This window comes from Hyla sarda, chromosome 6 (genome assembly GCF_029499605.1).
Source record: "Hyla sarda isolate aHylSar1 chromosome 6, aHylSar1.hap1, whole genome shotgun sequence".
NCBI lineage: Eukaryota > Metazoa > Chordata > Amphibia > Anura > Hylidae > Hyla > Hyla sarda.
The window spans coordinates 92,175,231-92,189,467 of record NC_079194.1 but is presented as its reverse complement, the minus strand read 5'-3'; the positions used below and the strand labels follow the sequence as shown (position 1 = coordinate 92,189,467).

The following is a 14,237-nucleotide window of genomic DNA, read 5'->3' as shown; positions in this document are numbered from 1 at the left end:
CCGGGGGAGAGAAGCGGGTGGCGGCAGCGGTCTCTGGCCCGGCAAAAGCCGCTGTAGTTCATTGATTTAAAGCGCCCGCTTTAAAATCATTGATCTGGAACAGCTTCTGCCCAGCCGGGAAGGGGGGGGGGGGTGTTTGGTTGAAATAGGCAATAACTTATACCGATATTCCGGTATAAGTTATCGGCCTGAAAGGCCACAGATTATTGGCATCGACCCTAATAATAAAAAAAAAAAAAACTATATCGGTCGATCCCTAACTTGTAGTTTAATATTATTCCTATTTACACGTGCAGCAGAGCTGAGTTATTAATTTAACCCACAAGGTTGCATTGTGATCATGCAGTAAGTTTCCCTGCTAAAAAGTATCAGGCTCAGCTCTGCACCATTTGCGTTTATTCTATTGGGACAGTGTTTCAAAACCAGGATGCCTCCAGCTGTTGCGAAACTACAACTCCCAGGGAGGCACCCTTGTTGGGAAACACAGTATTAGGGGGATGGGATGGACTTTGATCACTGGATCCTGTCAAGATCTCACAATGATCTGTAAACATTTACTGTGTGATTGATACCGTATTTTATTTGGGCATGCAGAGAAGACAAAAACTATTATTGGTCTTCTTGTCTTTATTACTCTTACATCTGTTTGTATATAAATGAAAAGATGATAATAGTTGTCAACCAATGTTTTGACTGTCCATATAACGCTGCTAACTTAGCAGCAGAATTCATATCTGTAATAAAAGAATCACTAACAATATTCAGTGCTGAAAAGGCAAAAAGCCCAAAATGATCCTCTGTTCTCTTTTTCATTCCAAAGATAATTTACAACCCCCGATCAGTTGACACCAGGAATTAGCACTTTAACAATTCCTTCCATGACGGTCCGGCCACCATCAGTAGTAACACATGATACTTTGATGAAAGCCAATGATCTCTTTACAGCCTTCACTTCCGCTCTAGCTACGACTTCTTCTCCAGAATGCAGAGGTGCTGGAAAGCGAATGTCCTGGGAAAGAAGCACACAGCCGTCCCCTGGCAGCTTCGTACCCAACACTGCAGACACCAGGCCATTGAGGAGCACCCCATGGACCACAGGTTTTCCAAATCTTGTGTTCTTAGCAAAGGCCTCATCAAAATGCAATGGGTTAGTATCGCCGGTCAGCTCAGAGAAGAGATTAACGTCTTTCTGAGTGAAGGTCCTAGAGATCTCAGCGCTATCTCCGACCTGCACATGTGACATCCTCCTCAAAAGTTTATTGAAGCAACTTAACATGGATGGGTTGGAGGAAATGCGTAAGGATCTCCCACTACTGACCAAGTGATGGAACATCCTTAGAAATATTCAGTCCAATACCAGCTCTCTGCTATTACCAGCCAATGCCAGAAGAAAGGGAGACATCTGAAAGAAAAAAAATGAAGATTAATGGACTGGTATTGATTGATCAAGGAATAAAATATGTCATCTGTGCAGAAGTCCTCTACTATTTATTAACATTACGTATCATATATTCAGTGCACACAAATTTGTACAGTTCATATAATATTTATATTTTCAAAACGCTTTATATATTCAGTACAATATATATATATATATATAATTTATTTTTTTTTTTTTTTTTTTTTTTTTCGTAGTATACCTAACATATTCAGTAGATATGTATGTACATTACATATCCCAGATGGGGTATGAAACATTGCGGTGACTGCTGTTTTTCACATACTGAGGACTTTTTCCATTGTGCATCTTATACAGTTCATATCATATTCAATCCCAGCCCTAAAGCTTCCATTGACTTCAATGGGAGCTACAGAGCTGATCAGTGCAGAAAAGAAGAGCAATTATTGCATCCAAAAAACACTGCTTTTCCCCCCATAGATTTGCATTGAGGGGGCGGGGCGTGACAGCACGAGGGGGGCGGGGCCATGACGGCACAATACTCCGACCCCTGTATCGATCTTCGCACCGCGCAACTAATGACAAGTGGGTGCTGCAGGAGAGATCGCGGGTGTCCCCAGCGGTGGGACCCCGAGATCAGACATCTTATCCCCTATGCTTTGGACAGATATGTAGGTGCGGAGTACCCCTTTAAGTAATTGGTAGGAGATATGGCTGTACTTGGCTGCCAAAATCCTTTGGCATTAGGACTGTGGCACATGCCCCGTCACCATTGATGGCAATGCAGTCCTTGCAGATTTCTGCTGAAAGAATGAACATGTTTATTCTTTCGGTGGGTCCGGAAACTTGGCAGTGTGAAAAGCGCAGCAGAATCTCATTGAAAATAATGGGAGGCTGCTGTACCGGAATTTCACTCAGAAATTCCAGATTGATTGTAGCCTAAAGGGGTCCTCCCATCTTACAAAGTGATATTCTATATCCTCTAATTGCAGGGGTCCAACTGCTATGTCCCCCCAAAATCTCGAGAAAGATTATAATATATTTTTTCTTGTTTTGGAGCATATGTTATGAAAAGATGAAAGGTGTCATTACAAAGTACAATCGGTGCCGCAAAAAACACCTCCGGCCGAGGAGGAGAAAACGAAAGCGGAAAAACTAAATAAATAAAACCAACAAAGACCTTATCTATGTACTATTTTGGTTACAATTATTTTGTGTACCAGGACAAGTAGATTGTGTCCCTTGGACAAGTAGTTGTATTTTAAATATTTCCACACCTCTGTTGGTTGCAAAGAAAAAAATTCTGAAAAAAGCTTTATAAATATGAGTATACAAATATGAGGTTTAGGCATTTAGTCAGTATCTTAACCTCATATTTAAAGAGTAAATATTGTGCAAAAGAAAAACATGTTCTCCCAGATATGTAGTAAGTCCTAAAAAAACACGTCAGTCCAGTATCAGGTATGAGCTAGCTCTCCGAAAATGTACCTGTAAAACACGAATGCTGCACTGTTGGCCCTGGTAACGTCCAAGCAGAGTCAGAGAAGTCCACAACTTCACAAGGCCCCTGTAAGAAAAGACCAAATCCTAATAATACATATGTACAAAGGACATTTGGGGACATTTATCATCGTTGCTTTGGTAAGCGAGTTCTTTCTTGCTTTTGGTTTTGCTTATGTGCAACATATTTATCATACTACCACAGGGGGTTGATAAATTTGAATTTTCGCCCTATAGGACGCATCGGCATATAAGACGCACCCAATTTTAAAGGTGCAAAATCTAGAAAAAAAAAAAAAAAAGATTCTGCACCCAACAGTGATCTTCAACTTGCGGACCTCCAGTTGTTGCAAAACTACAACTCCCAGCATGCCCGGACAGCCGTTGGCTGTCCGGCCATGCTGGGAGTTGTAGTTTTGCAACATCTGGAGGTCCGCAGGTTGAAGACCACTGGATAGGAGGTAGTACTCACGTGTCCCCGCCGCTCCGGACCCGTCACCGCTGCCCTGGGATTGTTTTATTTTTTAACTTTAGTTTTTTTTCTCCTGACCAAAAAATCATAACGCTTTTCCATCTTACATATAAAGCCTTGTTTTTTGCGCCACCAATTTTACTTTGTAATGACATTAATAATTTCACAAGACCTATGGCGAAACCAAAAAAAAAAAAAAAAATTTTTTGTGGGACAAAATTAGAAAAAAGAGGCCATTTTGTAACTTTTAGGACCTTCCGTTTCTACCCGGTGCACTTTTCTGTAAAAAAGGACACATTTTATGAATTGAAATTTATACAATTGAAATGATATCCAACTAGGCTTCTTTTACACTGCCATTGGGGAACCCAGGAAGAATAGCGGGAGGAAAAATACATCATGCAACGTTTTTGTCCTCCCGCTACTCCCGTCAAAAAACAACATTGCCCGACAGACCCCATAATAGTGAATGGCATCTGTTGGGACCCATTGTTTCCTCTTGAGCCCGGCCAAAAATAACGTCCGTTAAGGAACAAAAAAAAAGGGCCTGACGGACGTTTGTGGCAGTGTGAAAGGGACCTAATATAGGTTTTATTTTGTTTTGCTTTTTTCAAAAAATTATAACTATTTATAAGAAGATTAGCATGTTTAAAATTGTCCTCTTCTGACCCCTCTAACTTTATATTTCCGTATACAGGGATATGTGAGGGCTCATTTTTTCATCATGGGAGTTGTAGTTTAGAAACAGCGAGACTCCAGCTGTTGCTAAATTACAACTTATATGTATCCCAGAAAGCCAAAAGGCTACCTGGAAATGATGGGATTGTAGCTTAGCAACAGATGGAGGCTCCCTCTTAGGAAAAGCTGGTTTATGGGATTTTTCCCTAAGGGAGGGCACTATAAATGTTTTTTTGTTAGAATTTCCTTTACAGGCTAAGTAGTGGAAGCAGTCTTATACAAGGAATCTATTACTAAACCGGGACTTAGCGCTAGCCACAAAAACAGCTAGCGCTAACCTCCAATTATTACCCCAGTACCCACCACCACAGAAGTGCTGGGAAGAGCTGGTACCAACAGGCCCGGAGGGTAAAAAAAAAATGGTGCTCCTGGGCATATGTAGTAACAGGCTGGCATTATTTAGGCTGGGAAGGAAGAGTAAGAATGGTCCTCACCCACCCTGGTAACGTCAGGCTGTTGCTGCTTGGTTGGTATCTGGTTAAGAATGAAAATACGAATAATCCCCACGTTTTTTTGCATAAATAATTAAACAATAAAAAAAATTTAAAAAAACACGTGTGGAGTTCCCATTTTCATTCTCAGCCAGATACCAACTAAACAGCAACAGCCTGACATTACCAGGGTGGGCAAGGACCATTGTTGCTGGCCCTCACCAGCTTAAATAACACCAACCTGTTACCACCTAGGCCATGGAGTACCATTTTTGATGCTCCGGGCCTGTTTGTAGTGGCTCTTCCCGACACCCCTGTAGCGGTGGGTACCGGGGTAATAATTGGAGGTTAGCGCTAGCTGTTTTTGTAGCTAGCGCTAAGCCCTAGCTTAGTAATGATTCCGTCTATAAGACAACTTCCACTACTAAGCCTGTTAAGCCTGGTCTCTGCTCCCGGAGGGAAATATGAAATCCTGCTCTTCAAAGCAAGTTTTGAAAATTATAGGCCTCTCATCTTTTTAAGTGGCATAATTGGTGGCTGATTAAATATTTTTTTCCCCCACTGTATAACATTTGGCAATGCGTTACATATGCTAAAATCATTATACTCACCATCCCCGGGGGCTGTTTGTGCCCCAAGGGCAGGTGAAGATATTAAGTTATAGAGTCCCCCCTGGCTGCCTGGCAAGTAGTCCCCTCGGCGGGGACTTCCACTTACCATCTCCGTTAGCTGCGGCGTGGCCCCACCCTGACGGCTTGAATGACAGCTCACATCATCGCTCTGCTCTTTAAGCAGACTGAGCAGAGTAGTGACGTGAGCCGTCATTCAAGACGGCTAACCAGCAGCTAACAGAGCTGGTAAGTGCAAGTCACCGCCCAGTGGACTACTTGCCGGGGGGCCCGCAGAGACTTTGTAACTTAATATCTTCACCATCTCTGGGGGCACAAAGTCCCCCGGAGATGGTGAGGATAATGAATTTAGCATATGTAATGCATTGCCAAGTGTTATATATGCCAAAATCTACTGATTGGTACCCTTTAATGAAATGTACTCGCAACTCCTAATACTAAGAATTCTATTGATTTTTTTTTTCCACACTTGAACATGAAAGGCATCCACAGTCTTGCGAACAATATGTTCAGACATATTCCCTGTACAAATATGTATGGGATACAGATATAAAACACACATTTGTATTAGTTTTTCACACTTTTATACTGCCTTCAGAGCATGCTGTGTATTTGGGAAAGCTGAAAATGCAATGAAACATGGATGTAAAATAATATGCATGTGTGAACAGCAGCCTTGTCTAATTTCTTAGCGACTACAGCTACAGTACATACTCGCTCTTGATTCTCAGTATGGCATGCAAGGTCTTTCCATCATATTTTAACAGGTCCAGTGGGAAGGAAGCTCCAACCTGGAAACCAACAAAAAACAATAAAGAATTAAAAAAAATAAAAAATAAATCACATTCAGAGTTGTTCCTAGAAGTGATGAGACCCCAAGGTATCAATAAGAGGCTCCTTCACAGTACACTTTTAAAGGGGTTCTCCGGTGCTTACACATCTTATACCCTATCCAAAGGGTAGGAGATAAGATGCCTGATCGTGGGAGTCCCGCCGCTGGGGACCCCCATGATCTTGCACGCGGCACCCCGTTTGTAGTCAGTCCCCGGAGCGTGTTCGCTCCGGGACCGATTACCGGCGACCACAGGGCAGGCGGCGTGTGACGTCAAGTCCCTGCGTGATGTCACGCTCAGTGCCTCAATGCAAGCCTACGGGAAGGGGCGTGATAGCTGTCACGCCCCCTCCCGTAGGCTTGCATTGAGGGGCGGAGCGTGACATCACACGGGGGCGGAGGCGTGACGTCACACGCCATCGGCCCTGTGGTCGCTGGTAATCAGACCCGGAGCGAACACGCTCCGGGGACTGATAACAAACGGGGTGCCGCGTGCAAGATCACGGGGGATAAGATGTCTAAGCACCGGAGTACCCCTTTAAATGTTTGCCACTAAATACCATGTCTTTTCTCCCCAACCCCTCTTTTTCTTGTCTGGAAAGGAGTTTACAGGGTAAGTAAAGATTCCAGCACTTGCTGATAACTTGCAATGTATCAAATCACCAAAAAGATCTAATACTGTAGAGGCTCCTACCCAAACCTCCTTGAGGTACCTGTTGACAGAGTAGAAGCCGTGACACATTTAGGGGGAGATTTATCAAAACCTTTGCAGAGGAAGAGTGTTGCAGTTGTCCATAACAACCAATCAGATCCCTTTCATTTTTAAAGAGGCCTATGAAAAATAAAAGGTATCTGATTGGTTGCTTTGGGCAACTGCACCACTCTTCCTCCATAAATCTCCCCCTTAGTGTTTTACCCTGTGAAATTCTACGACAGAAGTGCCGAGCACTTCAATTCTTTACTCTGGAGAGGATATAGGTTACCAGAAGCAGATTCTGTGCCATCTGCCTTTGTAAACATTATGCTCGAAGCAAAGGTCAAAATCCATATAATGCATGGTACAGCAGTGGTCACCAAGAGGAAAACGCTCTTCACATGTGTAATACATAAGGCTGGGTTTACACACAGTATTTTGGTCACTCCTAGTTTTGGATAAAATACTACTACGTTTAGAGGAAAGAAGGTTTCTACACCAGCACAGACGGGGGTTCTTTACTGTAAGAGCAGTGAGACTGGAATTCTCTCCCGGAGGAGGTGGTCATGGTGAACTCTGTAAAACAGTTCAAAAGGGACTTGAATGCATTTTTGGAGAGTAATAACATTACAGGTTATGGATACTAGATTTATAGGGACAGAAGGTTGATCCAGGGATTTATTCTGATGCCATTTTTGGAGTCGGGAAATAATTTTTACCTCTAGTATGAGGTTTTTTTTCCTTCCTCTGGATCAACTCAGTAGGGACTCATTAGGGTTATAGGTTGAACTTGATGGACTCTGGTCTTTTTTCAACCTTATGAACTATGTAACTATGTGAACTGAGCCTAAGATGACCATTTTGACTGGATGTCCCTTTTAAAGGGGTTATACAAATTTTATTAACCTTTCACCGATGTGCCCATGATCCCAAGTTATGTCTTATGTCTTAAGTGCTTTACTTGCCTTACATGTGTGGAGTGGATTGACTCTTTTTTGTGTTTTCATAGTCCTCCCAGGTTCAGAGTTTCGCCATTCTCTGGATGACTGTTGTCTTAAGCCTTTCCTGGGATCCTGTTTGGCCCAAAACAACAGGTAATCACAGGGGGGGGGGGGGGGGGGGGGGTTGGCTTCTTGCCTTCCCTAAAAAGTCAGCCCCTTCACGACATGTGTGGGGTCGGCAGGTTTTATGCACTTTAACTTCAGCGCAGCAGCATGTACAGCTGGACTGCATAAGTCAATAGGGGGCTGGCTTGTCAAAAAAGACAAGAAGACGCAAAGCCTCCTGTGATCCGCTGTTTCAAGCTCAACCGGATCCCAGGAAAGGCTCGAGACAACAGTTATCCAGACACTGGAAGCTGGGGGAACCATAAAAATCAAAAAAAAGGGGTTGATCCACCCCCCACGTTAGGCAGATAAACCACTTAAACATAACTTGCATCACAGGCATGATAGTGAAAAGTCAAAAACCCGGATAACCCCTTTAAGTTCAGTTGCCATTATTGGTGTCACAGAAGTGGAAGCTTATAGAATGCTGCTATGTTCACACTACAGAAATTCAGTGAGAAAAATGTCCTTGCTGAATTCCTGTGTGGATCCACGATCTTCCTACACTATGGTATCTCCAGCAGAAATGATCCAGAATTGGCACTCATGTCCGTAGCAATTTGCCGCAGATATAAGCGCTGTCCCATTAATAAATGGGATTATTTCCTATTGATAATTGGGACTCCTCTGGTGGATTCTGACGAAAGATTAAGGATGTACAATGTTATCATGGAGTTCAGATCTGCTCCGTGAGGAATTCTTGGAGACTATTCCACCTTACAATTTCGTAGTGTGAACATATCTGTACTGTGAATCTAGGAAAAAAATGTTTAGTACAGATTACCTCTCCATGCAACTCCCTTAAAGCTGAGAGAATCAATGACTTGAACTGAGCTGCAGAGAGCTTCACACCCTTGTCTTGAAATACTCTGCAGAAAAAAAACAATAGCCTGATTAATTCTGTCTAATACTTAGAAAGCTTAAACTTAGAGCGTTACAGTCAGAAAAAAGAAAGAAAATAAGAACAAGATGGGATATTTATAATATATATATATATATATATATATATATATATATATATACATACATACACACACCCTATGGAGCAGGAGATGGTGGGAAGAACAAGCTCTCAGCTTTGCATTCTATCACCCAGACCCAACTGATCTCTACATCATGTCATATTTAAATGACACTAAGACTTTAAAATAGGATGAATCAAATTGATCACAGTGCCAATCAGATCTTACCTAACAGACAAATCTAAAGAGGTGCCAATCAGATCTTACCTAACAGACAAATCTAAAGAGGTGACCCCCAATTCGAGGTTAGCTTAAAAATCTATGTAAAAGTTGTGTTTCAGACTGCGACCGCTCTACCTGTAACCCGCTCCGGCCTCCGCCGTGATCCTCTTCCTGGTTGCGGTGAATCATACCGCACTCAGCCAATCACCGGTCACAGCGAAGTTGTGCCCCGGCCGGCGTTAGGCGAGCAGCAGTGTGACGTTTTCGGTCCCGGCACCAGTGCTGGCTGAGTGCAGTATGAGTCACCGCAACCAGGAAGAGAATTGCAGCAGAGGCCGGAGCGGGTTATCAGAGGCAACAGAGGGGGGCAGCGGCAGGTATGTATCTTTTTTATTTTATTTTTTGTTTTATTTTTTTTAACTGCCAGCAGTTTGAAACAATTTTTTTACATCCCAGAGTACTCCTTTAAAGACAAATTCCCTTTCCCTTTACCCCTAGGGGGTGCAGGGAGTAAGTATATGCCCTGGCAGCTTGGTATCTAGCACACCAGGGTGCAAATATATGTGCTGCAGTATGTCCTGTCCAATCTATAAAGCGAGCAAAGGAGCTCTGCTCACTTCATAGACAGTGGGACCACCCGGGAACATACCACTGATGGTGGACATCAGCGATCATGCTGAGGTCCGCCATTAACCCTTTCAATGTAATTTTCAAAACTAATCAGGGCATCTAAAGCAGTTGCAGGCTTTGGTGACAATCAAGGGAAATCTGGGATGTCTGGTGAAGAGCAAAAATTGAAAATGCAGAAAATTTAAAATCACTTGTGTCATCAAGGCCAAAATCTGCTGTGTTTTCAAGGGGTTAAGCAAGACCCTTGTCACATGAATGGCAGAATGTTTAAAGCAAAATAAAAGTATTTTAAGATGAAAATGTGGGAAGGAGAATCACATTTTTATCCCAAAAACAGAGATTGATAAATCTGCACCAATATTACCAGTGACAATGTTATTTTATTCAGGGGAGCCGGGTGGAGATACTCACAGCTGAACCTTCAGGTAATGATACTCAGAGACGTTCTTCAGCACAATCCTCTCGTATGAGGCAGGTTCTGCAGGCTGGAGTCTGGATTTCATATCTGAACAATCCACTAGAAGGAGAAGAAGACATTCAGAAGTCTTCACTGGTTAAAAACACAGCATCGAATCTCTCACTATTCTCCATATCTGACAACCAGTGACGACGGCCATTACAGCTAATAGCAATTGTCACACTGTCTTCCCAGGTTCCTGAATGACTAACCTGTCTAGCTATGCTCTATGCACTGTGCAGGGGACGCACTAAGGGGACCAAGGCTGCTTTATTCTTGTGATCGGCTGAACTCTCAGGAGGTCATGGAATGTTCTATTGATTTGCCATGACATTATTAAAATGTACCTGTCTAACAAAACTTGATATAATGTAGCTAATAACGTTGTATGTATATTTGTAATACACATTGATAAAAAATTGTGTATATTCATGGGTGAAAAATTCTGTGCCTGCAGCTAGTTCCTGTGTGTGTCTATGAGGAGTCCAAATACAGGAAGTGAGGGCAGGAAAAGCAGGGCTCTGCACAGGCTCCTGGCTTGTCAATCATCCTGCTGTGTGATCCAGGGGCGTGTCATAGAGCCTCAGTGCACAGGGCCCTGCCCGCCCTCAGTGCACAGGGCCCTGCCCGCCCTCAGTGCACAGGGCCCTGCCCGCCCTCAGTGCACAGCGCCCTGCCCGCCCTCAGTGCACAGCGCCCTGCCCGCCCTCAGTGCACAGGGCCCTGCCCGCCCTCAGTGCACAGGGCCCTGCCCGCCCTCAGTGCACAGGGCCCTGCCCGCCCTCAGTGCACAGGGCCCTGCTTGTCCTTTAAAGGGAAACTGACAGCACTAACTGAATATAAAAAGGTAGATAGTGCAGTTGACCTTGTTTCTAACTCTTAGGTTAAAAGCGGAGAAATTCTTTGGATTCTGCTGACAGAATCATCATGTTCATTTTTTCAGTAAAATCTGCCCAGAAAAGCCCCATTAGCCAATGGGATTTTTATTACTGACACATATTTCCGTGGTAGTAAAATTAAGTGTTAATTCCGGGAACGAGCGGATACCTTTAAATCCCCAGTGACTTCAATAGGTCTTTATTTAAGTATGCATCTTGTCTGTGTATTTTCCCCCAAAAAAGTGACGTGCATAGTGACTATTTTCTTTTCTCTTTTCAGTTCCGAATAAATAAATATTTCATGGTGAGGGACATAAGTGAAAGTGTCCACTACATAATCCGTTTTTTTTCCCTTAGGATCCATTCAAAACAGGTGACAGTACAGACGTGAACCTAGCCTTAAATCAGTGTGCCTTAAGCTGTTGCAAAACTACAACTCCCAGCATGCCTGGACAGCCGAAGGCTGTCCAGGCATGCTGGAAGATGTAGTTTTGCAACAGCTGGAGGCACATTAGTTAGGAAACACTTCCTTAAATGGATACCAATAAAATGGATCCAGATGTATGCATACATTACACTATTCTATACAGCAAAAGGAAGACTCTATAGCAAATATTGAAAATTCGCCACAAAATCTGCACCAAGTGGTATTCCCTGTTGTGCCCCAAACCCCCCTCAAGCCCATATATCCTCTTAGGTGATCCTCTTTAAAGCACACAATGAAATCCCTACACAAAGTAATGAGGCTTTTTGGAACTTGTACCTCCACCACACTGTCCAAAACACTCACCAGCATATCCCCAGTGCAGTCTTCCTCAGTGACCTCATGTATCACTGTGCTCTCCAGCACCCGGCCATGAATTATACAGGAAGTGCTATCTATTATTTTAGCTTGACAGCCATATTTGAGAAGACCGAAACTCATAGGAGAGTGATTGTACGGCTCAGCCAAAATGGCGCCGATTGTTGAGACATCATAATAAAGCAACGGTCCTCTATAATCTGTGCGCTCTCTAAACTCTTCCCTCGGAAATGTTAACCTTTTCCCTAAAGTGAAGCTGCCAACCCCTAACGGTACTCTACTGCACTCTAGTGGACATGATTAGCAATTGCATGTATAGTACAGTTAGTAATAAATGTGGTTACATATCGAACATTAAGTTGACAGGTTTAAAAAAAAAAAAAAAGGTTAAAAAAAAAAACAACACAAAAGCTAGTTCCCTTATTAAGGCTTATCCATGAAAACGTTTTAAGATGGGAAAGATTTATCAAACTTTTTGCAGAGTAACCGTGGTGCAGTTGCGCATTGGTTTTGCAGAGTAACAGTGGTGCAGTTTTTTTTTTTTTAAATCAACTGGTGTCAGAAAGTTAAACAGATTTGTAAATTACTTTTATTTAAAATATTGGTAATCCTTCTAGTACTTATCAGCTGCTGTATTATCTACAGAAAGTTCTTTTCTTTTTGAATTTACTTTCTGCCTCACCATAGTGCTCTCTGCTGACTCCTCTGTCCATTTTAGGAACTGTCCAGAGTAGGAGCAAATCCCCTGTACTGTGGCATCACTGTGTATTATCCCTGTACTGTGACATCACTGTGTTTATTATCCCTGTACTGTGACATCACTGTGTGTATTATCCCTGTACTGTGGCATCACTGTGTATTATCCCTGTACTGTGACATCACTGTGTATTATCCCTGTACTGTGACATCACTGTGTATTATCCCTGTACTGTGACATCACTGTGTATTATCCCTGTACTGTGACATCACTGTGTATTATCTCTGTACTGTGACATCACTGTGTGTCCCTGTACTGTGACATCACTGTGTATTATCCCTGTACTGTGACATCACTGTGTTTATTATCCCTGTACTGCGACATCACTGTGTGTATTATCCCTGTGCTGTGACATCACTGTGTGTATTATCCCTGTACTGTGACATCACTGTGTATTATCCCTGTACTGTGACATCACTGTGTATTATCCCTGTACTGTGACATCACTGCGTGTATTATCCCTGTACTGTGACATCACTGTGTATTATCCTTGTACTGTGACATTTAGAAATAATGAATAAACAACATAAATTGCAAAAAAAAGAAGAGAACCAAAGTGCCCCTCCCTTACAAAGTAGTAACAGCAGGTCTCCTCTTCCCAGAACCTACCCCACATTACAGGTCCCTCCTCATTACAGGTCCCCCCCCCCCCCGTCTCCAACCCCCCACATAAAAGGTCCCCCTGTCTCCAGCCCCCTACATCAAAGGCATCCCCTCTTCTGCCCCCCACATCACAGGTATCCCCTTTCCAGCCCCTCAAATCACAGGTCCCCCCCCCCCCCTCTTCAGCCTCCACATAACTGGTCTCCCCTCTCCACCAGCACCCACCAACATTACAGCCCCCCCCCCCACATCACAGGTCCCCCCCCTTTGCAGCCCCCCAACATCACAGTTCCCCCCTTTACAGACTTCATCATCACAGGTCCCTCCCCCCCACATCACAGGTCCCCCTCTGCAGCGCCTAACATCACAGGATCACAGGTCTCCCCCTCTGCAGCCCCTGACATCACAGGTCTTCCCCTCTGCAGCCCCTAACATCACAGATCCCCCTCTGCAGACCCTAACATCACAGGTCCCCCCCCTCTGCAGCCCCTAACATCACAGGTCTCCCCCTCTGCAGCCCCTAACATCACAGGATCACAGGTCTCCCCCTCTGCAGCCCCTGACATCACAGGTCTCCCCCTCTGCAGCCCCTAACATCACAGGTCTCCCCCTCTGCAGCCCCTAACATCACAGGATCACAGGTCTCCCCCTCTGCAGCCCCTGACATCACAGGTCTCCCCCTCTGCAGCCCCTGACATCACAGGTCTCCCCCTCTTCAGCGCCTAACATCACAGGATCACAGGTCTCCCCCTCTGCAGCCCCTGACATCACAGGATCACAGGTCTCCCCCTCTACAGCCCCCCCCCCCATCACAGGTCTCCCCCTCTGCAGCGCCTAATATCACAGGATCACAGGTCTCCCCCTCTGCAGCCCCTAACATCACATATCCCCCTCTGCAGCTCCTAACATCACAGGTCTCCCCCTCTGCAGCCCCTAACATCACAGGTCTCCCCCTCTGCAGACCCTAACATCACAGGTCCCCCCCCCCCCTCTGCAGCGCCTAACATCAAGGGTCTCCCCCTCTGCAGCCCCTAACATCACGGGTCTCCCCCTCTGCAGCCCCTAACATCACAGGTCTACAGGTCTCCTCCTCTGCAGCCTCTAACATCACAGGTCTCCCCCCTC

The 14,237-nt window shown here is 44.3% G+C and overlaps 2 protein-coding genes across 3 annotated transcripts; both read right to left on the bottom strand.

Annotated features, from left to right (window-relative positions):
- Positions 1-564: 564 nt before the first annotated feature.
- On the bottom strand, positions 565-1,333 carry HTD2 (hydroxyacyl-thioester dehydratase type 2). The gene has a single exon (XM_056524464.1). The coding sequence runs from the start codon at positions 1,331-1,333 to the stop codon at positions 839-841; it is 495 nt and encodes a 164-aa protein (XP_056380439.1). The 3' UTR covers positions 565-838.
- On the bottom strand, positions 1,265-11,891 carry RPP14 (ribonuclease P/MRP subunit p14). Of its 2 annotated transcripts, none has more exons than XM_056524465.1 (6): positions 11,741-11,891; positions 10,027-10,132; positions 8,586-8,670; positions 5,884-5,960; positions 2,888-2,966; positions 1,265-1,402 (listed from the first exon to the last, which is right to left on the bottom strand). In XM_056524465.1, the coding sequence occupies exons 2-6, from the start codon at positions 10,116-10,118 to the stop codon at positions 1,346-1,348; spliced, it is 390 nt and encodes a 129-aa protein (XP_056380440.1). In that variant the 5' UTR covers positions 10,119-10,132; positions 11,741-11,891; the 3' UTR covers positions 1,265-1,345. The 2 variants fall into 2 exon arrangements, with proteins under 2 accessions (XP_056380440.1, XP_056380441.1); XM_056524466.1 differs by lacking the exon at positions 11,741-11,891 and adding an exon at positions 10,285-10,322.
- Positions 11,892-14,237: the final 2,346 nt, after the last annotated feature.

Bases quoted from the DNA above. Each gene is read 5' to 3' on its own strand.
- HTD2 (XM_056524464.1), bottom strand. From the start codon at position 1,333: ATGTTCCATCACTTGGTCAGTAGTGGGAGATCCTTACGCATTTCCTCC.
- RPP14 (XM_056524465.1), bottom strand. From the start codon at position 10,118: ATGAAATCCAGACTCCAGCCTGCAGAACCTGCCTCATACGAGAGGATT. The intron at 8,671-10,026 runs GTGAGTATCTCC...TTTTTTCTGCAG, and splicing joins CATTACCTGAAGGTTCAGCT to AGTATTTCAAGACAAGGGTG. The intron at 2,967-5,883 runs GTATGTACTGTA...CTTTTCTTACAG, and splicing joins ATACTGAGAATCAAGAGCGA to GGGCCTTGTGAAGTTGTGGA.